The following is a 23,748-nucleotide window of genomic DNA, read 5'->3' on the forward strand; positions in this document are numbered from 1 at the left end:
TTTAAATTTAAATCAAGCTGTTTTGGGCATATTGGAGTGATAAGGAGCTAACCTTGTAATGTTTACTCACAGGAGTAATTTGAACCCACATGTACAGTCCCATTGAGGTCAATTAGAATTACTTTTGCAAGTAGCAATTGAAAGTTCAGGCCATGACTCTGCCTTGTCTTGCGCTTCAATTAACACTCCAGTTCTGCATTATTTATACTGCTGCATAATCCGTTGTGTTTTAGTGCTCAGATATTCAACGTGGCTTTACAAAAGGGAAGCCATGCATAAAGTATCTCAACTTTTAAAAAAGTAACAACACAGATTAATTGGGAAGGGGAAGCGCTTTCATAATTGGACTTCAGAAAGACATTGCAAATATTGCACAAAAGACTAATTTATTGGTTCAGTAGTTCATAGTTCATGATGAACTATTAAATATTAAATACGCTTAGATTTAAACAAAGTAGTGCACTGAAAGGCTCTGTTTATCTGCTTTCAAAACGTGCTTCACTTGTTTATATCACATTTCACACTGAATCTTAGTTTGAGTTAGTTTCTATCAGTAATCATATTGAAGTTAATGGAGAAACATTAGCCCTTAAATTTCCTTCATGAAAGGCCTTGATAATCCCTGGCTCGGGGATTTGTTGTCCGTCATGCTCTGTGTGAGTACACACACATGCTACTTATGATGGCCGTGGGAGGGTGGGGTGAAACCTGCTGGACTTTGATGCCCCAAGGAGATGAATCTGGCTTAGGACTTGCAGTAGATAGTAAAACCTTTGATAAGCAGCTTTTTTTCATTCTGCGCAAGATAGTCAAAATACAGTTGTGGCTGTGGAGGTAATACCCTGCCATCCCTTTGGTGTTAATAGTATGATTAAAATCAAAAGCTTGCCCTGGAACAAGGATTGCAGTCATGACTGTAAAATATTTCACTGAGAATCAAGTGAGATTATTAAGAAAAGGGCTCTTCTTTCTTGCTCCACCTCTTCAAGATTTAAATATCTGAGAATTCACTGTAGGTGATAGGGTAAGGCAAAGTTGAATGGCATGTTTCTTGTTCTTGCTTAGTTTCAGTCTTGTATGACCCTATAGGTTTTCAAATCTTTCTGATCTATACCGCTCATCCTTGCTTTGTCAAGATTTACCCAACTCTGAAAATATAGTCCAGTATTCCTCTGGGTCAGAACCTGCAGCTTTTCTGCACATATCATTGAAACTGTATGCATCTGTGCAGGAAGACGTCCTGTTTCTATGACAGACTCTTGTTGTCATACCTAATCCATCAGAATACAAATGTACAACATTTTACAAATAGTTCTTCAGAACTACCACTTCAGTCTCTCAACTGTAGTTATTTTTAACTGCAGAAAGATCCTCATTTTGAAAATTACTTGTCAACATGAATTTTTGGAGAAAAAAAACAAGTCAAGAAAAATTGTACATTATTTTTAGCAAAAGTTACAATAAAAGTGATCATCTGATACTGTCAAAACATGAAGGTCATCACTATGCAAGGACCATATGTTTCTAAAAAATCCAACTGTCTTTACTTTCTTATTATTTTTTCAACAGTAACAGGGTCTTCAAAGCTATCTCTGAGGTCAGAGTTGAAAATGATGTGTTAAAAGCCAGTGGTAATCAATAATAGGTACATTAGTATTTGTCCGTAACAAATATTTACATTAACTATTATTTACATTAACTATTTACATTACTATTTACATTAACTATTATTTGTCCGTAAGCTTGAGGACAGAATTATAGTATTAGTAGAACTACTGCAACAGATGCTCAGTACAAAAATCTAAAATAATTTTCTCAGCATCGCTAAGAAACTGATGCAGAATGAAAATTCAGCTTTACTAAAGAGATGAAAGAGAAACCATGAGCTTAAACAACAGACTTTCTGTTCCCGCATTGCTATCAATTTCTGCAGCTCCTGTGTAGTTTTCTACACTGGAATGATCTTATTCACGAACTTAAAAGATTTTAAGATAATTTTAAGATAATCTAGTTATCAAACTCCAGTAATTGGTGTCAATCTCGATGATGCAAACAAACTATGATGTTCTTGTTTATTCATTTATTTTTAATATTAGCATAGCAATAAGTTCACCAATGTATCAATATTAATAATGCTTTGATAGATTTTACTTAGCTATTTTAAACATTAAACTATAACCTGTGCATTTTTATTCGGTGCAGCATTACGAGCTAATTCTGTTATATCTCTGTGACTCCGGTTGTATCATAATTGATAGCCATTATTCTTCAGTTATATCTCAGAATTCTATTTTCAATTATATTCTAGGTTCTGGAAAGCAAGAGCATTTTGACGCACCTCTTGCTGCTGTGGAATAGCTGGAGAAATGGCACTTTATGATAGTTACATAAGGGAAAGAGTGCCACCTACTGATTATTACTGTCACTGTCACAATTACTGTCACTGCTTCTGTGAAGACTGTTGATTTTGTGTGAAAGAAATGTCTTACTCTGAGATAGTTTGAAATGGACTATCTGAATAATTTAGATAATTATTTAGTATATAAAAACAGATCTCGAAAGCTGAACAATTAAACTCTAGGGGGTCTAAAGTTCCAATTGGTCCAAGGTTCCAATCCAACAAAATTTTCTTTAGATGTTCAGAAGTATTTCTTTATTTTTGTAGATAGTGTTTGTGGTTCCCTAAATTTTGTTATATCTGTACATTTCCTCCTTGTTGTGTGCAAAATATGATCTCACTTTTGCTTCTTTGGGCAAAAACAAGCACAGTACAACAACAAACGCAACAAACACAAAAACCTGTTAAAAAGGGAAGTCTACCATCCTGAATTAAATGTGCATAGAACCGAAAGAACTTCCTCAATCATTCTGGAATTCAGATCTTACACAGTGAACAAATGTGAAAACAGAGCAAATGGCATATCGGTCTCTTATATTATATCTTCTTTTTCAGTAGCATGAAGCATGTAATGCAATGGCAAGTTAAGAGAAAGAACTCTTTCTTTTCTTTATACCAACAGTTGCCCCAGAAGATCCTAGCAGAAAGGTAGATGGGGATACCATTATTTTCTCAGCTGTGCAAGAACGGTCAAGTGCTGTTTATCAGTGCAATGCTTCTAATGAGTATGGATACTTGCTGGCAAATGCATTTGTGAATGTTCTTGGTAAGAAAAAAATGCTTATATTTTTCAGTCTTCTTTGTTATTCGCTTGTCTCCTACCACTTACATAGACTGTATGCCCAAGCATTTGTTAAGGTTTTTAGTATATGGAAGCTGATAGATTTCCTGAGCCTTGTAAACGCCCCATGTGCAGATATGTTGGGGTTTCTTTTTGAAGGATATTACTGAACTTTCCTTTCTCTACTACTTGGTAGGAAGCACAGTTGTGGAATCTGGAGAAATTTGGAAGAATTTTTTTTTGTTATTTAAATCATAAAAAAACCTAAACAAACAAATAAGGTAGGAATTAATATTCCTCAGGATAGAATGTTTCAGTACACTTTCGTTTATCTGTTGGTGTTTTGGGACAGCTAAATATTTGTTATGTTTGAAAACTACAGTATAGAACACATTCCACTCCTGCAGTGATCCCAGATTCAGGTAATCCTTGGATAAGACACAGCTAAACTAAAGAGTATCTATAAATTACTATTGCATGGAGAAATGATTATGCATTAGTCTTGAAAGTTTCCAAGGGTGTGTTTTACGTTATGAGATATTGTGGCCTCAGTATGTTCCCACTGAATTTAACAAAAATAGTAGAAGAGTGGCCCCTAAGGACTCTCCTGAAGGAAATGGCACATCCTTTGACTGAGAGACAGGTTTTTTAAATGAAAGAACCTCATTTTGGGCTTTCTATTGAAAAATGTAGATGTTTCACCTAAAATGCCTGTTAGCTTCTTTCTGCCTGGAGGTTTGCTTGGAATTATATAGTTCACTCTGTTCCCAGGAGTTTCTCTTCATGAAGTATGTTCTAATTTAAATTTTCCAATTGAAGCCACTGGCTTTAGTGCCCTATTCATTGTAAACAGGAAAGAAGAGTTTGTTTTTCAGGTGAAAATTCTGCTACATTAATATTTCCTCGGGCTGCAAATAGTAAAATGTAATTGGGCCCTAGACTGAGATCAGAAATACTTCTTTAGGCCCTTCTTGATGTCTTCATGTTTTGTATTTGTATCTTTGCATCTATAACCAGATATTTTTGTCTTTTCAGCTGAGCCACCAAGGATTCTAACTCCTGCTAATAAACTCTATCAAGTCATCGCAGATAGTCCTGCATTAATAGACTGTGCTTATTTTGGTTCACCTAAGCCTGAAATCGAATGGTAGGTCATAGTTGTTGTGTTTAAGTTATGGAAAAGAACCAGTTGTGCCTATGGAAGCAAACATTAGTTGTACTTGATGTAGCAACATGTTTAAGTGTAAAGTTTAAACTTAAATTATGGATGCTGTTTGTATTTGCTAACATAGCAGTCCAAGTTTGTATTTCCTAATAATAAAATATGATAGAATTTAATTATGGCATTGGGTAATGGTATTATCTTTCACTTAAAGGTTTAGGGGAGTGAAAGGTAGCATCTTGCGAGGAAATGAATATGTTTTCCATGATAATGGAACCTTGGAAATTCCAGTGGCTCAGAAGGATAGTACTGGCACATACACATGTGTTGCAAGGAATAAATTAGGGAAGACACAAAATGAAGTACAACTGGAAGTTAAAGGTAAGCTATGAATCACTGTTTCATCACAAATTATTTAGAACTCAAGACTTTCTAAATATCTAATAGACATTTCACATTTCAGACCCAACGATGATAATTAAACAGCCACAGTACAAAGTGATTCAGAGATCTGCCCAGGCTTCATTTGAGTGTGTAATAAAACATGATCCTACCTTAATACCAACAGTTATATGGCTGAAAGACAATAATGAACTACCAGATGATGAAAGGTATAGACAAAATATTTCATCTTAAATTTTCCTTTTCTTGGTTCTTCTGTGTGCTTCTTCTCCTGATATTTTCAGGGGCACATATTGGCCTACTGACATTTTCCAAGCAAGACTATCCCATATATGATGACTAAAAGACTTATCTAATGTGGTGGAAATATTAAATTAGAATTCAAAATAAAATGAAATGCATATTTTTTTGTGTGTGTACATTGATCATGCATATCAATAATAACCATAATAAACTCAAGGGTAAATTAAGACATTTCTGCTGTAGATCACAGACAATTAAAAGTAGTTTGAGTATATTTGAAAATAAAAATACATTAGAAAAAAGATAGGCAGTTACTATGGAAAGATGTTTAAGAGTAATGCAGAAAAACCTGATACAGTTCCTTAGCTTACATTGTTGTCTAGATATTTGCTGAAATACACATGTTGGATTTGACAATGCTTTAAGCATATTTCTTATAGCAGTACCAGTTATTGAAAAGTCATTGGCTGAATCTATTGTATTTGCAGGTTTCTAGTTGGTAAAGACAACTTGACCATTATGAATGTAACTGATAAAGATGATGGAACATATACTTGCATAGTTAATACTACTCTGGACAGTGTTTCAGCAAGTGCTGTGCTTACTGTTGTTGGTAAGAATACTCTTAAAAATTATGATAGCAGAACTGTACTTAATTTCTGTTAAGTGTGAAAACAACATTGGATTTAAAATAAAAAGCTTAAACATAGGTTTTGGTTGCTAGGATAGGACAAAAGAAATGTCACCTACTTGTATACGTGTTTCATTTTTAAAAATATAATAATCTTACCCTAAAGTTTGCTTTTGAATCATCCACTTACAAAAGGACCTGGTGGCTTCAAGACACATACAGTTTCACACTGTATAGGTTTTCATTTGTATCACACCTGAGCTAACATGGTAAATTATGAATTTGTAAGTACTTGTTATTTCAGGAATGTCTTCTGCAGCTCGATTACTCCTCAGAAAGACAGAGCATACTTGATTGTTGGACTTTTCAGTGATTTTCTTATTAAGTTCGTTCTCCCTGTTAACTTTTTATGGTTGTAGATTTTTGTAAAATGTGTTATTTTGCCCCTTCTCACAGTTTATAAGAAAGTTTTGAGTAGATGTCCTGTTTGATTCTTGCCTGGGGAAGTTAAGTGGAACTGAAGTTCAACATGAGAGTTGAAATCAAGTATGCCTGTGTTTTAAAATTGTATTGTGGTCTTATGCATATCCAGGAATGACATCTATTCTAGTACTTACAACCATCCTGTACTTGTTTATAAGTTTTCGTAAGACTGCTTACTTTATTTTCTTGATCCATCTATATTATAAAAAAAGGATAAATTATTGTAGAATGCTTTCATCAGTTTTCAGTTTAAAATTCTCAATTACTCAAACTCAACTATTTACTCTAAATAAGTTAGCTTTTCTTTATCTCTAATTGTTATGATCTGTAACTACCTACTATATTCTGTTCCTTTGGCTACTAACTGATTAAATCCTTTATATTAATGTTCTTTTCAGCTGCTCCCCCAACTCCAGCTATCATTTACGGTAAACTAATACAAAGTTCCCTTCATCTGCCAGATATATTTCTCGTTTTCCTATTACAACGTGCAACATCTTTTTTTCCCCCTCTTTTTATTTATTTATTTTGTGTGTGTGTGTGTTTGTGTGTGTATGTTTGTTTGTTTTGTGGTTTCATCCCATTTTACCAACTGCTTTGGCATTGGAGTATTAGATTTTTACAGTGCAAGGTGCTTTGTATTTTAGAGAATAAACGATTTTAAGAGATAAATTATTTTTAATTGAGATTACAGTGTGAGAATATTTTCTAATGGTGAACACTGTAATACAAATCAGTTATATAATAAATGGAAGTCTTAGAAGGTAAATCCATTCATTTATTGAAAGCTAATTAACTAAGAACTTTGTAACAGATAAATTGCAGTATGTTTTTCCTTTAATAACAGCTTTCTTGGTCTGGTGTATTTATGTCATAGCTTCTCTACATTTTACCTCATACAAAATGGGTAGGACCTTATTGCTTCATTTACGATTGATGAAACTGCCAAGATTTTTGAAATTAAAATGCACTGAAGAATCTCTCGGTCATGCAGAGCCTTAAACTGGACAGCCTACCCCTTTAATTTGATAGCATTTTTTCTGAATTTGGATTTTTAAATGCTATATAACATGCCTAAAACCCTTCTGAGCATTGAGCACATTTATGTAGGTCCTGTCATGTGCAGAGAAAATGCTTGTGCATTCTTTAATGAACCTACTCCATAGTCTTGATATTGTTGTAACAATTCATATAATTAAACATTATCTTCAGTTGAAATGGATATTTACATCTTCATGCATTAGGAAGGTGTATTTTATCAACTTGTTTGATATTTCAGGATTTCTAAGAAATACAACAAAAATAAGTGTCTTAGCAACTCAGTTTAAATTTGCACTATACTTGCTTTGATTTCATAGGCAACATATTTTTAGTGCTTCTAGAAAAGCTTTTTTGATGTGAGTTCTTTATTTTCCATTTTATTAATTATTTCTATTTATAATAGCTTACTACTACATAAACTAAACATTGTTTCATATTTCTTTTCTTCTCATTACACTTCTATGTCACAGTGCAAATTCTTGTTACTGTATAGAAGTTTCCAAATACATCACTTTGTCCCCATTTCGTATCTGTTTTGTGACAATTGCATGCTAATAGTCATGAAACCATGCTTATACAAGTCAGTAGATCTGCACTGCTGTATTTGTGGGCTTCTTTTGATTGGAATGTAGGGATTTTTTTCAAAGATGAAACTACATATTCTGACATGATTACTTGTTTTGTGTTCATTTGACTTACAGCTCGGCCAAATCCACCGCTTGACTTGGAATTGACAGGTCAGCTAGAAAGAAGCATTGAACTCTCATGGGTACCAGGAGAAGAAAATAACAGTCCCATTACAAGTATGTTTGTGTCTATTGTAGCAGAAGATCCCAAAGAGTTAAAAAAATTTCTTGTGCAGCATGGAAGAATGGCAAAGTCATCTGTTACAGTTGCCATTTATTTACATTAAAAAAATCATTGATTGTCCTCTACTGCAGAGCCAAGGTGAAAGACTTATTTACTGCCCTGAAGTGCTGGACTTTTATTCCAAAAACCTGTGCTAGTTAAATGTAAAAGTTGATAGTGATGTGAGCTCTGTCTGACAAGGTTCAGTCTTATGAATATGTAGAGAGCAGACTTGTTCATTAGTTGAATGAATAAAAAGTTACTTATATGTCCTTTGAAAGGTGAAAGTTACTAACATCTTGCTTTAAGTCTTTCATAATTCCCATAAACTTAAAATAGCATCAGTACCACTGTCTTTAAAAATTATTCATCACTATTGGTAACAGACCCCCATCCTTTATGAAAATATAAACCAGGTAGGTTTTTATTATTATTATTTGTTTTTCCTAGTCTAGAGAGTTGAGGGAATAGGGTGCATCCACAAGGCAGAGAAAATAAATGTTTTAAAACTTTTTAGACAGGAAATTGATTTAAAATGTTCTAATCTCTCCCAGTTGAGCACAATAAAAACACTGAAGTTTTATGCTTTCAGATTTGTCTAACTGTATCAACTCATAATTTGCCTTTTAAAATATAAGAAAAATATAAGAAAACATCAATATAAATATTTGAATTATATTTGTTGTAGTTTATTTATATACTCTTGTGTCAGTACTTTGATTTTTTTCCAGAACAGATGGCAGAAGCCTTTTTTTTCCTATTGAAATGCAACCATTCTGATTCAAGGGAGTTGATACCAGGTGATGGCTCATGTCAGAGATTTTCCAATGCGTACATTCAAATAATGGAAAATTTACTCTTCCAATTAAGTAATGCTGGTATTAATTACATTAAATTTAAAGTGATGTGTGGTCCCCTGAGAGGTTATTAAACAAGGCATTTGCTTCCTAAGTAAGGCTAATATTGCGGCTACTGTTACCAGTTCAAAAAAAAAAAAAAAATAGGGCTCAGAGATAGCACTTCGTTTTGATGAGTGATCCTTTCACAAAAGTAATATGATTCATATAGTAGAATCTGTCTTTTGGCTGATTGACAGCTGAAAAAAAATACATAATAACGTATAATGATTTTATTTTTTGTTCTACAAATCTGTCTGTCCCTGAGGTTGTATATTCTGCACAGACTTGACTGCAATAAATAATATTCATGCAGAAAAATGTCAAGAAATTAAGTTTCTGTACATGAATTCCTTGACTTACCTTGAAGATACTGAAAAGAGCACTTAAAAATCTTCCTCAAGTATTGGTTCTTGACTTTGAATAGTTTTTCACTGATCTGACTGAGGAAAATTGAATACTCAAGTGTTTTCAATATTGTATAGGTACTACAATAATGTCATCTCGATATAACCAGGAGCAATGTATTTATCTGCCAAAATACTACTTCTATATCAAAATTCTGATCTTGTCCCACTTTCTTGCTGTGATAGTTCAAGGGTTCCAGTACCTGAGAGATAGCTCTTGTAAGAATGTGCTGCCTGACATCTGTATTAGTAAGAATAAGATATAGCAAAATCACGAGTTCTTCTCTTATATTTCCATCGAGGCAGTACTTTTGAGATCCAAATTACGTATGTCTCCTGTGTTCTTAAACTTCAGTTTTCATGATTTTTAAAAATGTTAGCTGGATTACTCAGTTTTGATTAGCTCATTCAAAAATGCCTACACTGATCTGGGAAGGTGTTGCAAGTTTTGACATAAAATTGAATTCAATGTCTGTTTGCAGACTTTGTGATTGAGTATGAAGATGGACTACATGAGCCAGGGGTATGGCATTACCAGACGGAAGTTCCTGGATCTCAGACAACTGTACAGTTGAAGTTGTCTCCGTATGTCAACTACTCATTCCGTGTGATTGCTGTCAATGAAATTGGTAGAAGTCAGCCAAGTGAACCATCTGAACAGTACCTGACAAAGTCCGCAAGTAAATAAGTATTCCTGCTTACCAGTGATTGATCTGTATTATGAATGGCACTGAATTTACTTGGAATGGAAACAGCAGTCATTCTTGTTCACATGTAAATACTTTGTTTTTAGACCCCGATGAAAATCCTTCTAATGTACAAGGGATAGGCTCGGAACCTGATAATTTGGTAATAACGTGGGAGGTAAGTTTGGTTTTTGGAGGTTTTGTTTGTTGTTGAGTAGCATTTTTATAGAGTTTTTTTTTTTTTTTTTTTTAAGAAATAATGATCTACCTCAGATTTCCCTGTGAGATAGTATATGCATTGTCTGTTTAAAATATTCTTGAAAAAGAAAAAAAAATCTAGACATTTCGCATTCTTCATTTTCAGGGAAAATCTGAATACGTTATCAAAGACAAAGAAAAATATTTTTTCAAGGTGCCATATTTTCCTTGAGTGATTTCTCTAAGATAAGCCACTAAATTGATAATACAAGATGTTTTGCTGCCAATGTAGAAAAAATTAAGTATGTAAATTGTGGTTTATCTCAACTATACTCTTAGAATGAATTCTAATGTAGAACTTAATTCTGAGCTTTTGTCATAAGCTGAATTTCTGTGCACAATTCCTCTGGAAAAAAAACACTTGTGTTTCTCTCATGCCCTTGCCATCACAGTAGGAGCTCAAGAGATCCATTTAAAACCAATTTCACCTCCCAGGCAAGAAACATTTTCCAGGGACACACAATTTTTAGGGAGCTGGTGTAAATCTGTTTCTCCCTCTTCTACTTCTAAAAACTATATTTGAAAATGAAATATGTATAGAAACCTCACTGTATGGTTGTCTGGTAATTAGCTATTATCTTATTCAAAACTCTCAATACAGTTTTTACTAATACTGAAAAACAACTGAACCTACCTCATATAAAAAGTAAACTGGAAATTTCAGCAGTGCTTTTTTGTCCCAGAATACAATGGTAATTTTTCAGTAAAATTCTAAGTCTACAACTTTGTGACTTTAGATTTTTTTTTTCGGAGGCTACAGAATATTTTAAAAGCAGCTTGATTTACTCTTTTTATTTCAGTCTTTAAAAGGCTTTCAGTCTAACGGACCAGGACTCCAATATAAAGTCAGCTGGCGCCAGAAGGATGTTGATGATGAATGGACGTCTGTTGTAGTTGCAAATGTGTCTAAATATATTGTGTCTGGTACACCAACTTTTGTTCCCTATGAAATAAAAGTACAGGCTTTAAATGACCTGGGATATGCACCAGAGCCATCAGAGGTTATTGGACATTCAGGGGAAGACTGTAAGTTTCCTAGTTTGACTCTGTAGTATTAATTAAAAGCAACTAAGTGTGTAACCTAAGTGGGAATTCAAAATATTGAAGTATTAATAAGGGATATAGTCAATTTTTTTTTTAAGTTAAAATGAAGTAAGTTGGGAATAATAAGTGTTCATAAAACTCTGTAGTATGTTGAGATTGTTTATTTAGCACACAGGAACATCTTTTTTACCTACCTTCTCAAAGGAATGTTATAAGTCATTCCAAGAAAGTATTTTCATGTGGTGTTTGATCCTAACTCAGTACCTTTCCACACAGTGCCAATGGTTGCTCCAGGCAATGTGCAGGTTCATGTCATTAACAGCACATTGGCAAAGGTGCACTGGGACCCTGTTCCACTAAAATCTGTCCGAGGACATCTTCAAGGATATAAAGTAAGTACAATCAAAAGCTTGCTATTCTCATTTATTGATAGATCGCTCCTGCAAGTTGAGATTGTATCCAAATTGAAGTAACTTGATATGTAAGAGAATTCTTGCTTTTCAGTGAGCTCACAAGTTTTGCTGACAAGAGCAACAGCATTGTTAAGACTTATTTAAATTTTGGCAAGGCTCCAACTTTGTAGTATGCCTCCTGTGACATTGTCCTTGAAGAAAAAGGAGATGTTTTTTGCAATCAAGTTTGCACACATTAAATAGATTAAGAACTTAGAATAGTTTTACAGATCTTTTTCCAAAAGGATATCTAGAGGATGAGGAGAAGTAGTTTCTGGTGGAGTCTCTTCTAGGTATAATGCTATTGAATAACTTTTTTGCAGTTGTTCATCTTCTGCTATAATATGATTAGTCACATAATTCTGATGAATTAGCCAATTGGTAGCATAGTGCTGTGTCTTTTTAGAGGCCAAGGAAAAGCTCAATTTAGAGATATAGGAAATGGTGGAAGATATGGAATATATCTGAAGGAAGCTTGTTGTAAGGTATTGTATTGCGCTTGGTGATAACTGGGTAGGTTGTGTTGGAAACAAAACACTGCAATTAGAAAAAAACGGAAGACTTCAAAGTAGGAAACTGGAGCAGCTGGTGACCTTCATAGATCAGGGAAAATCCAGTCGCAAAAGTTGCTTCAGGGTTTTTACATTAGAAGCAAATCAGAAGAAAATAAAGATTTGAGACTTGAGAAGTATGATAGGTGGGCTGTGGAGTGGAGGGTGGAATGAGAGGATACATTGACCTCCTCATTAACAACAGTAGAAAATAAGTAACCACTTATTCACTCATCTGTAAGTATACTAATAAACATTTCCACCAGAACAGACAAGTTACACAGCCTGAACTAGGTTAACTTGTAAGACAGACTATTTTGAACTAGTTTGTTTAAATGAAAAGAGAAAAATAAAGATTTCAAAACTGACAGAAGGAAAGAATATTTGGAACCAAAGAAATGCACTTCGTACTTATAAATTGGAGGACTAGAATTCAAAAGCAGTGAATCTAAACTTCAGTGCATTACAGGTTGTTGTGTTCCCGGTATGCGGGTATGACTTATCTGGCACAAATTACCACTGTCTGGAGAGACATAAGCTAGTTCTGTAATGAGCTAATGTAAGTATTTGTAGTTAGCATGGTACTTTGCCCTATACAATAAATCTGGCTGAGAAGCAGGACTTGTTATACTTTTACAACACTATCTGTTAGATTACAGTCTCATATCAGCCTGGTATTTCACAAACAAAGAGGTAAACAAAAGATCATTCATTATGTGATAATTAAAATATAGTGAAGTTACTGCTCTTTATTAATCCAGTTACCACAATGCTAATGCCCGTAATCTGAATCACCAAATTTCTGTTAATGATAATTAATTAAAAAAAAAAAGCCATGGACAAAAACCCTTGCCAATGCATCCAGTGTTTTCACCCTTCAAAGGCTTGTTTACAGGGAGTTGTCATAATCCCAGGTTTTTCTGTCCTGTATTTGCACTCTTCTCTTTCCATTAGCCTAAGAAGTCAGTCATGCCATGGTACCTTTTGTTTAGTGTGTTAGTCCTTCTCTGTATCTGGTATGTTTGTGGGGGCTTTTTGTTTTGTTTTTTGTTTTTGTTTTGAGGAAGAGGAGATCTGCACCACTACACAAAGCTAAGCAATGCTGAAACTAAAATAAGTTAGGCACCAGTCATAAATAAAACAAGCTCAAAACTACAGGACTGACAGCTGACCTGGCCACTGAGTAATTTTGCTTTAGTAGCTAGGATAAATGAGAAAATGGTATATCCTTGAATAAGCTGCAGATGCAGTGAAAGTTGCTTAAATAATTTTTGCAGATACAACTAAACCAAGCTAAAACTAGACAAGGCATGGCACATCCTAAGACTTAAAGAATAGTTAGTTACTGATACAAAGCTTTCTCTGAAGCCGTGTTGAAAACTTGTCATGGATGCAGAGTTTGCTTTGTCTTAGTTACTGAAATAGCTTATAAAGCATATGATTAGATCTTTTTAAAACACTTTAGAAAAACCCTGGTGGCAAACTCAGGCTTTGCTAAGTAATAAAATTATTTCAGATGTTAGCCCATCAGGCACATTGCATTAGGGATGCCTTTCTTAGTAAAGGGAAGGGAATTTCTCTAAAGAGCCATGTTATGAAGACAAATGGGTGAACAAAGCAGGAAGATATCTAACTAGCAGCAGTCTGTACTACACCACTCATATTTTGCTATTTTATTAATTAGTACTGGATATACTTTGGTACTATGAAGCAGTTCCAACCAAAGAAAAAACTTCAGTGTTGCTGCTGCTGCCATTTTTTTCCTGTTATTCTTATAAATTCAGTGGTTATTCAATACAGTAAGCAAAAAATATGATGCAGTATCTTTTAGTGTCATCTTACTCTTCTAGATCAGTGCTTATCAAGTCTAGCTTCAATTTCAGCCTAGCTAGTGACAAGTGATCACCCAACTCTAATAATGTGCTTTTGAAATGAACCATACCTGATGAGTTTCAATATGAATAGTACCAGCAAGTCAAGCTTTTCTGAACTTATAAACGGCTTTCTGCACTAGTTGGTAGGATTGGAGTTAGAGGATAAGAGCTGGCAGCATTGAAAAACATTAACTCTAGCGATGTAAAACATCATGGCCCTTAACAGGGATTGGAGTGAAATGGAAGGTAGCTAGCATTAGAAAGATAGTGTTAGTGTAACACGTCTTCATGAGAAATCCAGTTGGGCCTTGGAAGATCTAACAATTCCCTTTTATGAATTCAAATGTGAAATCACAGCTTCTTTAATTAAATAGGTATTTTACATTTGGGAAAAATAAAACCAGAAATTTACCCATTTACACTGTTTTATCAGTTTTAATGTCTGTTTTTGTGTGCCTGAAAATTATGCTGTGAAAAATGAAAAGTCATGCACTTGCAGCTGATATTCCAAGGATTAACACAGATCCTTGTAGGGGCAACTGTTAATGTCTTTCCAGAAACTGTGGTAGATTCTGTGTGGTAAAGACAGTGCAGTCAAGGAGATTCCAGTATTTACCTGTGAGGCTCATCTGCAGTTTCTTAGAAACAATTCAGCAAAATGGACATCAGAATCAGCAATGTGCTCTGATCCTTATATCATATAAAAGGAGGAAAAGTTCTCCTGTCCATACATGGATCTTTGTATGACTGTAACTTCAGAGGCCTTTCATGATTTGAGTGTTTTTCCAGCTTACAAAAATGTCAGGTTTTTTTCTTTTCAAATTAAGAACGTCTATTGGGCCTCCATATCACAGGGAATATAACTGCATGGTAGCAAGGCTGCTTTGAAAGCTGTGTAAACTTCTTACTGCAAGTATGGATTATATGAATTTAGATGTCAATTTGAGAATCATCTAATATGAAGGCTGTTCCAAAGCAGAATTTGCATCAAACTGGCTTTGATTATGAGCAGGACTGGAAGATAGTAGTCTTCATCCAGTTGCGTAGGTATAACTTTCTGGATGAGATTTACCCCTGGAGCAGTATGTTGCTTCTCTGGATAGCTGGGCTGAGGCCAATGGAATGAAGTTCAAAAAAACCAAGTGCTGAGTCCTGCACTTCGGCCACAATAACTCCAGGCAACACTACAGGCTTGGGGCAGAGTGGCTGGGAGACTGTGTAGATGAAATGGATCTGGGGGTGTTAGTCAGTGCTTGGCTGAACATGAGCCAGTAGTGTGCCCAGGTGGCCAAGAAGGCCAATCACATCCTGGCTTGTATCAGAAATAGTGTGGCCAGCGGGAGCAGGGAAGTTATCACTCCTCCGTACTCAGCATTGGTGAGGCTGCACCTTGAGTACTGTGTTCAGTTCTGCACCCCTCACTACAAGAAAGACATTGAGGCCCTGGAACGTGTCCAGAGAAGGGCAACGAAGCTGGTGAAGGGTCTGCAGCACAAGTCTTGTGAGGAGAAGCTGAAGGAACTGGGATTATTTAGTCTGGAGAAGAGAAGGCTCAGGGGTGACCTTATTGCTCTCTACAACTGCCTGAAACGAGGATGTGGTGAGGTGAGGAGTCGGCCTCTTCTCCTGCATGGCTAGTGATAGGATGAGAGGGAATGGCTTCAAGTTGTACCTGGGGAAGTTCAGGTTGGATATTAGGAAAGCTTTCATTTCCAAAAGAGTGGTCAGGTGCTGGAATGGGCTGGAGGTTTTCAAGTAACACTGAGATGTTGAACTGAGGGACATGGTTTAGTGGGAAATATTGGTGGTAGGTGGATGGTTGGACTGGATGATCCGGGAGGTCTTTTCCAACCTTGGTGGTTCTATGATTCTCACCTGAGCTTATTTAAACTGGATACTCCTACACATATAATTCATAAATATGCATGGAAAAGCTTCTGCAAAATTGGAATACCTCTATATTCACTGTAAATTTTCTTTTGTCTTTAGGTTTACTACTGGAAAGTACAGAGTCTATCCAGAAGGAGTAAACGGCATGTAGAAAAAAAGATCTTGACTTTCAGGGGAAACAAGACTTTTGGAATGTTACCAGGGCTAGAGCCCTATAGTTCTTACAAGCTGAATGTTAGAGTTGTTAATGGTAAAGGAGAAGGACCAGCAAGCCCAGACAAAGTATTTAAAACTCCTGAAGGAGGTACGAAATGAAAATAAAGTCAGATGTTATATATTCAACAATAGAACACTAAGGATACAATTGCTGAATTTGTATCTCGGATATCATAACATAATAATATGGCTCAATATTATAATATTCTTAATAATTCATGAGCTGTTTTAAGTTCATCTACTTTATGTTTACCATATATTCTTCTTAAAAGTTCCTAGCCCACCCTCCTTTTTGAAGATTACTAATCCAACACTGGACTCTCTGACTCTGGAGTGGGGTTCACCTACCCATCCAAATGGTGTTTTGACATCATACATACTGAAGTTTCAGCCAAGTAAGTTAATTTTGTATATATTTATATTGCTCTACCTTTGACAATATGTCCAGTAAACAGTAAATTATTTCTTAAAAATAATATTAAATTTATTATGTACAGAAAGATATAATTGTACTATAGATGTCAAGTTTGAAAAAGATCAATATATTTTGACAATATATCTGATCCTACTTGAATAATTCTTCCTGTTCAAGTGCAGGTTTAGCACTTTTTCATTAGTTTTGTTTTCTCAAACCATGCTTCACAGGAAAATGGAGGTGAAGACCCACAGATAATCAACAGCCTAATCAGAAGCACTTACAAATCCTATAGCAACTGCAGAGAAAATATCACTAGTGGTAGATGAAAATAAATCCAATTATATTGTTGTCTGCCTCTTCAATTGTCACAGTACTCTAATTTTAAAATAAAAAATATCATATGTGCCATTCATTCATATCAGAGATATACAGGATTTAAATTAAAATGTGCATGGTATCCCTTCAGCCTGTCACTTCCTTAGGATCCGCGTGCCCAGAAATTAGTCAGCAAGGACACTGGGAATTAGGAACTGCATGTGCATAGAACATCTTAACGTAGATTGTTTTCTTTCTCTTACCAAATTCCACTGTTCCTTGACATTAGGTAGAAGACACTTCAGCATTTTTATTTCTAACCATACTGAATTTATTTCTAAGCAGTTAGTTCAGAGTTTCAGAGGTCTTAATGATGTGTGTTTCAAAAATGTTTAAACTCAGTTGATGTGCACATAGTGCCTTGGATTCAGGTACTTTACTTAAGAGAATGGAATTTGAGCTTAAGAAACTTATAGGTGTTCCCCATTTCCCTGTTGAATTTTTGTCTCTTTCATAGATCCTTTTTACATAAAAATGTCTTTGGAAACTGTGTATTATCACTCATAACCTGAATTAAGCAATGCAGCAGGCAAACAAATACAAAAAAAAAAAAAAAAAAAAGTTAAGCCTGTTTTAACACAGAGATAACGTAGGCGATTTTCCTAACTAATTCTGTTTTTTTGTTTTTCCTTTTTCTTTTTTTCTTTTTTTCTTTCAATAACAGTTAACAACACACATGAATTAGGTCCCTTGGTAGAGATAAGAATACCTGCCAACGAGAGCAGCTTGATATTAAAAAATTTAAATTACAGCACACGATACAAGTTTTACTTTAATGCACAAACATCAGTTGGATCAGGAAGTCAGATAACTGAGGAAGCAGTAACAATTATGGATGAAGGTAAGATGGGTATGTATAAAGAAAACCCACTGAGTTTGAAAAGGACTAGCAATTTGGTTAAAAATATTACTACTGCCTGCCATTACAGAAATAGTCCTTGGTAAAAAATTCTCCAGGGGTCTTTTTAATTGTGTTATATACTAATGAAATACTTTATATAGTTTTTAAGAAAAGATGTGCAAGTCTCCCTACTGCAGTAGAAACCCCAAATGAGGTGTGAAGCCTCTCCTTTTGTAGTAAATTCACAAGATCTAAGCCTATGACTTTCTGGGCTTCAAAATTTCATGTAACTTCACATCCTAAGGGATCTTCCTCCATTCATCTGTTCTGTTTCAGTCACCTGCTTGGGTCACAGAGAATAATAATGAAATAATGTAACTTTATGGCTCATGGAGGAAATTTACTCTCTTTTGGTGTATGCAACAGCTTCTTCAATGCCTAATTTTTTTCTCCTGGAGCTGGAACAAAAAATATAACTTCATACTGTTGCAGAAATAAATTTGTTATCTGTGGCCCATGTAACTGGTGACACTGTATATTTAAATAATTATATTCTTTGATCCCACCACTATTGCTTTTATGTTTGTAACTAATCTAGATCTGGGATTTTGGCAGACATTTAGTTGAAGATGTTATTTATTTAAATGTGAAGGCTCAAAAATTAAGAGTAATTTCAAACAAAAAGGATATGTGGGGGGAAGCCGTTTATGATTATGCACATCGCAATGTTAAAGTTCTACTTTGATACCATCTTTTCACGTAATTTTATGGTTAGTGAAATTGTAGTTTATTTCAATTGCTTTAAATGAGTTGCTATACAATATAATTTTTCTGATAGTGTATTAAGGTTGCATATGAACTACATGTATTTTAAACCATGAGTCTTAACAAGCATGACCAATGAAAGTTAGTAAATGCATGTATATTAATTTTTGTCCTGTAATAGTCTGTCAGTGTTCAGCATAAGTGGATTGCTTCTAATTTATTTGAATTAATATATTTTTTCTAGTCTGCATGCTTTTCTGGTTTATAATAAAACGAGATATGTATGTTCCCCTTGGTGTTTTACCTAATTATATAGTGTTCCTATTCTTGTTTTCCTCCATTTAAGCTGGTATTCTTCGTCCTGCTGTAGGTGCAGGCAAAGGTAAAATAAAACTGCATGATTTGTTAATGTGTGGGTCTTGCAGTGCTTAAAATGGGGAAATTGCAGTGGTCAGGACAGAAAATCTTGAACTACACATCACTATACAGAGTATTAATCAGTGCTGGAAGAAAATATTTCTGTCTAGGAAAAAAATAAAGGGAATCCAGAATGCTTATTAATACCTTTCATCTGCTTATTTTGCCACAGAGTTCCAGGGGAATTCATTAGCTTTGCTTCAGCAAAGTCTAATTATTTCTGAACACTTAGCAGATGTATCTCACGGTCATAAATATTCAGGGTCCAGGTGCACTAGTACTGATGAACTGGAGTAGAAAAAACAGCACATCTACAAAGGAAATTTTTACTGCCTGTGCCCTGTGCATTTTTTGTTTTAAGAAAGTAGGTGCACTCTCTTTCTCCCTGCTGATTATGCTATCCATTTGATCACATTTATTTCATTTACAACCAACTATGCATAGGAGACAGATGAGTGACAATATCTTCTATATACTTCTCAGTTCAAGTATCATATTGAATATAGAGGCAGGTGACTTCACAAATCTTGTGAGTGAATGCTTGAAGTGAATGGAACATACCATGATCCTTATTCTTGAATTCAGTAATACTTGGTTCTTTATAATGCTGTTCTTCTGTCAAACAAGGTATTCTTCACACAATTTTTATGAATAAGGTGTTTCTACACCTGTGTGTCATCACAGGAGCGTCATTAACACATACAAACATCCGTGTTTCAGATTCTCAGACCATAAAAATCCCAAGTCAAAATCATCATTTTTTACAAACTTGAAAGAGACAGCATTAGTTGTTTTACATATATTTTCTTTCCACTTGTTGATTAGGTGTTTTAACGATGATATGGCCATGAAAATAACCACTCATTCACTTCATTCAGTCGGTCTGGTGTAAGAAAAGTCAGACTATGTTTATATGCACGCAGTTGTGCATTTATATATTGCACATGTATACGTATATATAAGTGCTTTCTATGCACTTCTGGTAAGTTATGGAGTTCTAGTTAATGACAAGTCTTTATTACTGTTTTTTAGTCTAGCTGTAGCTGGGAGGCAACACAATTTGGAACAGTGAAAATGGCTTGTAGTCCTGGACACAGCCTCAGAAATGTAAATTAAGTTCTCGTTATTTATAGCTGAGCACAGAAACTCACACAAGGAAAAATAGATTCTCTGTGTGAAATTGCAGTCTAATTATAGCTGTTCCACCGTCTGTGGCTAGCAGAAAGCATCTTATTTGTATGATCAGCTGGAGCAGCTTACATTTCAGAGCTGTCATCTCAGATTCTCCAAAAACTTAAGCAGATGGCTTCATTTGGTTTCATGCTGTTTATGGTTTCAAAGTTTTCACATATCCCTGTTGCTTCTAGCTCTTACAATTGCAAAGAAAACTTTGGAACTGCAAGCAGGACAGAGCTAAGGCCATGACATCTGTTAGGGTATCTGAGTTGCACCAGCTTTGAGATAAATGTTCTCAGTGGTTACTTACATTAACACGATTAACTGTTTCACTATGAGGAAGGAAAAAGAGGATCAAGTTATCAAGATCAAGTGCCAAATTATTTGATCCTGTGAGTAGGTGGATTTGGAAAACAGAAATACTCAGCCCACACAAGAAGCAGTGAATTTTTACTCCTCCATTAAGTGCAGAAGGGCATATTAGTAGATACGGTTCTTACTGATGGATTCCACAGCCAAGCCGAGGAGAATGTGAATTTTAGGTATTCTCAAATGTTTTCTGATCTATCAAAAAGAGCATCTCAACTTTTCATTTTGAATTACAAGGGTTACCAGAAAAATGCATATAGTCTTTCAATTTTAACACTTAACTTGGAAGTTAAGAAAACAGTAGGTCCCAGGTTCAGGCAGCCTAAATTGCAGGGAAAATGCTGAGCTATGTGTTTTGTACTGGGCAGCTGCCTCAGATGGTCAATCAGAATATTGGCCACAAGGTCCTAGAGGAATTCAAAATGTCTAAACCTGGAAGAGATGTACAGTTTGGGGCTTATTTCACTTCTCAGAGTGTAGTTATTGTGTGGAGGGAAATAATGCTACAGTAATTCTAGGGATTTAGCAATTTTACTGTAGGCCTGAAATATATTTGCTGTCTTTTGCAATCTTTCTAGACAGTTGTGGGCCCTTCGCTGTGCTGTAGTATTTGATCATTAAAAAAAAAAAAAAAGTTACCAAAGGCTGCTTACTGCTACCCTTTCAACATTTGTCCCATCTGAGTTTGTCTGATCATAAAGACTGCATTGGTGTTAAGTGTTTTAAAGTATTTTCTGGCTCAGTTAGTTTTGAAAGAAGCCTTTAAGGTAGAATAATAATTTCAGAACAAAAGAAAAAAGGTCAAAGATAAGAGATGGGATAAAGGAATCTTTTCATTTTTCTGATTCATTTACTGAATAGATATATGTTTGAATAGGACATAGAAGTACATAACACTGCAGCAAATGGGAGCCAATATAGGAAGAATTTGTCTCCTAGCAATAAAGGCACCATTGTAATCAAAATGTTCAGTGGACAAATAGTGTCATTGCATCTAAAGGGAAACTTAACAAGATTTGTGTCACTATTGCACAAGCTCAGATGAGTAAATCATTAAAGAGATTATTTTATTCTGAATAAGCAAGCTACCATGTTATTCAATTTATACTCAATTTGACTTGTGCTGTCTTTTTTCCTTTTTAATAGTGCAATACTATGCATGGCATATTTAATCAAATTATGGCATTACAAAGAAAGGTTGTTTATCTTTTTAGCAAATTGTATTAAGTGTGCAAGTCTGAAAACTGCCTAAAACAACATACATTATACCCAGTATTAGGTAAGCAGTGAGCACTGCTGTTGCCATCTGTTTGTCGGCATCTACATCTAGCAACACATGAGACAGTAGGAAATTAGGAAATAAGAACCTGATTACCTACAAGATAAATAAAATAGTTATAGAAGCTGCTTAAATCCTTCCCACCCTCTTCCATGAAAATTTTTAAATAAATGGCCTGTGCAGGAAGGAAAAGAATATAAATGAAGTAGAAGTAAAAGTTGCTGGTTAACATGAACAGTCAGAGGGACTTGTTATGTTGTTTGCCAAAGTGTAGGGAGGGGTACCATGTAATTACATGCCTGCGTCAACATTCACCTAGCCTTCTTGTTTCACTTTTCAGTTTCTCTTTAATATAGTCCACATCTTTAACTTAAAAGCAAATTCTTGTGCTCTTTGTGCACACAGACGCTGATAACTGGCAGTCCTGAACTGCAGTGAAAGTTGGGAACTTCATTTTAAACGAACACTTCCTGTCGTGTGGTACTCCTGTCTGATCTGCTTTCTTCATATGAACTTTGCATCTCAGGAATTACTGATTGAAATACTTTTGTGAAAGGAAGAAAACAAGTAGACCAGCCTCTGAGTCTGAAACTTTACTTTTCTTCTGAGTCTCTAGTTTGTAGTTCTTTAGGCTAGAAATCATTCTCAGCTGAGCTTGTATCTGATGCATTTGTAGAAGATAGGATCTTCTCAATTTTCTTTGTTCCATACAAAATGCTGTTGTTTAAATCATTTTTCCCGCCCACCATCTGTTTTACCTCCCTTTTTGAATCATTTCTCATCATGTTTCTATATTTTTCTGTAACAAATTCAAGCTGTTTTTTCCCTTCACGTGAATTACAGTGTTTTTGTATGGCTCCTTAAGCCACTCTCTGTGGCCTGCTCCATGGTACATATAGGTGATTCTTTCATTTTACCCTGCTAAACAGTACTACTGTTTTGCCCTCTTTTAAGTATACCATGAAAAATGCCTATGCTATGGATGCTAGAGTAGGGAAAATGATGATCATTAAAATGTAAAAATTCCTGCAAATACCTTCTGCTTTGTAGACTTCAGAGAAAGTCTTTGCATGCTTGAAGTTTGTCCATGAAACTACTTTGTGCATTTCTTCTTTGTCTTTTGTATTTCTTACACTGTATGAAGGTGCTTGCAATGGCTTAAATAGCCTCAGAAGTGACTAATGGCTGTCATCAGTGCCAGAAATGGAATTCACTCCTACTGTTATACTAAGGCTTGAATTTCCTATTGTCAAAGTTGTAGGTTAAAAAGCAAATAAAAGCAAACCCCTTCTGTATTTGTCTTACAGCTTCTGAAAGAATCTGTCACCTTTTTTCTTCACCTTTTCTTGTGTGTGTGTGACTGGGGAACGTCCTTTGAGTTTATTTTTCGTTTTGTATGTGCATTTCAACTAATTCTTTGTGACACATTGCTTGATATTTCTCTTCCATTTGATGAGTCCTCACATGTGTGTTTATCACATATCAGCCATTTCTTCCAGGAAATCTATTGAATCCTGTGAAACTTCCTAAAGCTTAATCACTTTGGAGGTTATTTAATTCACTTTTTTTTCTGATAAACTAAATCTTCAGAGACAGTATCTGTTCTGTTGTTAAGATCCTTTCTTATCTCTTATCACAAATTACTAAATTCCATTAAGTCTGCAGGGTTAACTGTGTTATTTGGATGAATTCTGTTTTGGAAAGGCTGTAAGATTAAATACCTCTCCCTCTCTCTCTCTCTCTCTCGCAAAAAAAAAAAAAAAAAAAAAAAAAGAAAAAGAAAAAGAAAAAGAAACCACATTAGTATTAATTTAAAAAGACAGGAAGGCATTACTTTGAGCCTA

The 23,748-nt window shown here is 35.0% G+C and overlaps 1 protein-coding gene across 51 annotated transcripts in view; it reads left to right on the forward strand.

The window, feature by feature from the left end:
• Positions 1 to 23,748, forward strand: part of NRCAM (neuronal cell adhesion molecule) — a 141,270-nt gene that overhangs the window by 94,685 nt on the left and 22,837 nt on the right. For 20 of the 51 annotated variants that reach the window (XM_040663785.2, XM_040663874.2, XM_046917455.1 and 17 more), the window contains 15 exons: positions 3,021 to 3,164; positions 4,215 to 4,326; positions 4,556 to 4,722; positions 4,805 to 4,952; positions 5,475 to 5,599; positions 6,499 to 6,528; positions 7,843 to 7,944; positions 9,776 to 9,973; positions 10,087 to 10,157; positions 11,038 to 11,263; positions 11,558 to 11,673; positions 16,148 to 16,352; positions 16,537 to 16,659; positions 17,722 to 17,907; positions 19,010 to 19,045. In XM_040663785.2, the coding sequence (XP_040519719.1) occupies positions 3,021 to 3,164; positions 4,215 to 4,326; positions 4,556 to 4,722; positions 4,805 to 4,952; positions 5,475 to 5,599; positions 6,499 to 6,528; positions 7,843 to 7,944; positions 9,776 to 9,973; positions 10,087 to 10,157; positions 11,038 to 11,263; positions 11,558 to 11,673; positions 16,148 to 16,352; positions 16,537 to 16,659; positions 17,722 to 17,907; positions 19,010 to 19,045 (1,989 nt within the window). 51 annotated transcript variants of the gene reach the window in all.

Source organism: Gallus gallus, chromosome 1 (assembly GCF_016699485.2).
Source record: "Gallus gallus isolate bGalGal1 chromosome 1, bGalGal1.mat.broiler.GRCg7b, whole genome shotgun sequence".
NCBI lineage: Eukaryota > Metazoa > Chordata > Aves > Galliformes > Phasianidae > Gallus > Gallus gallus.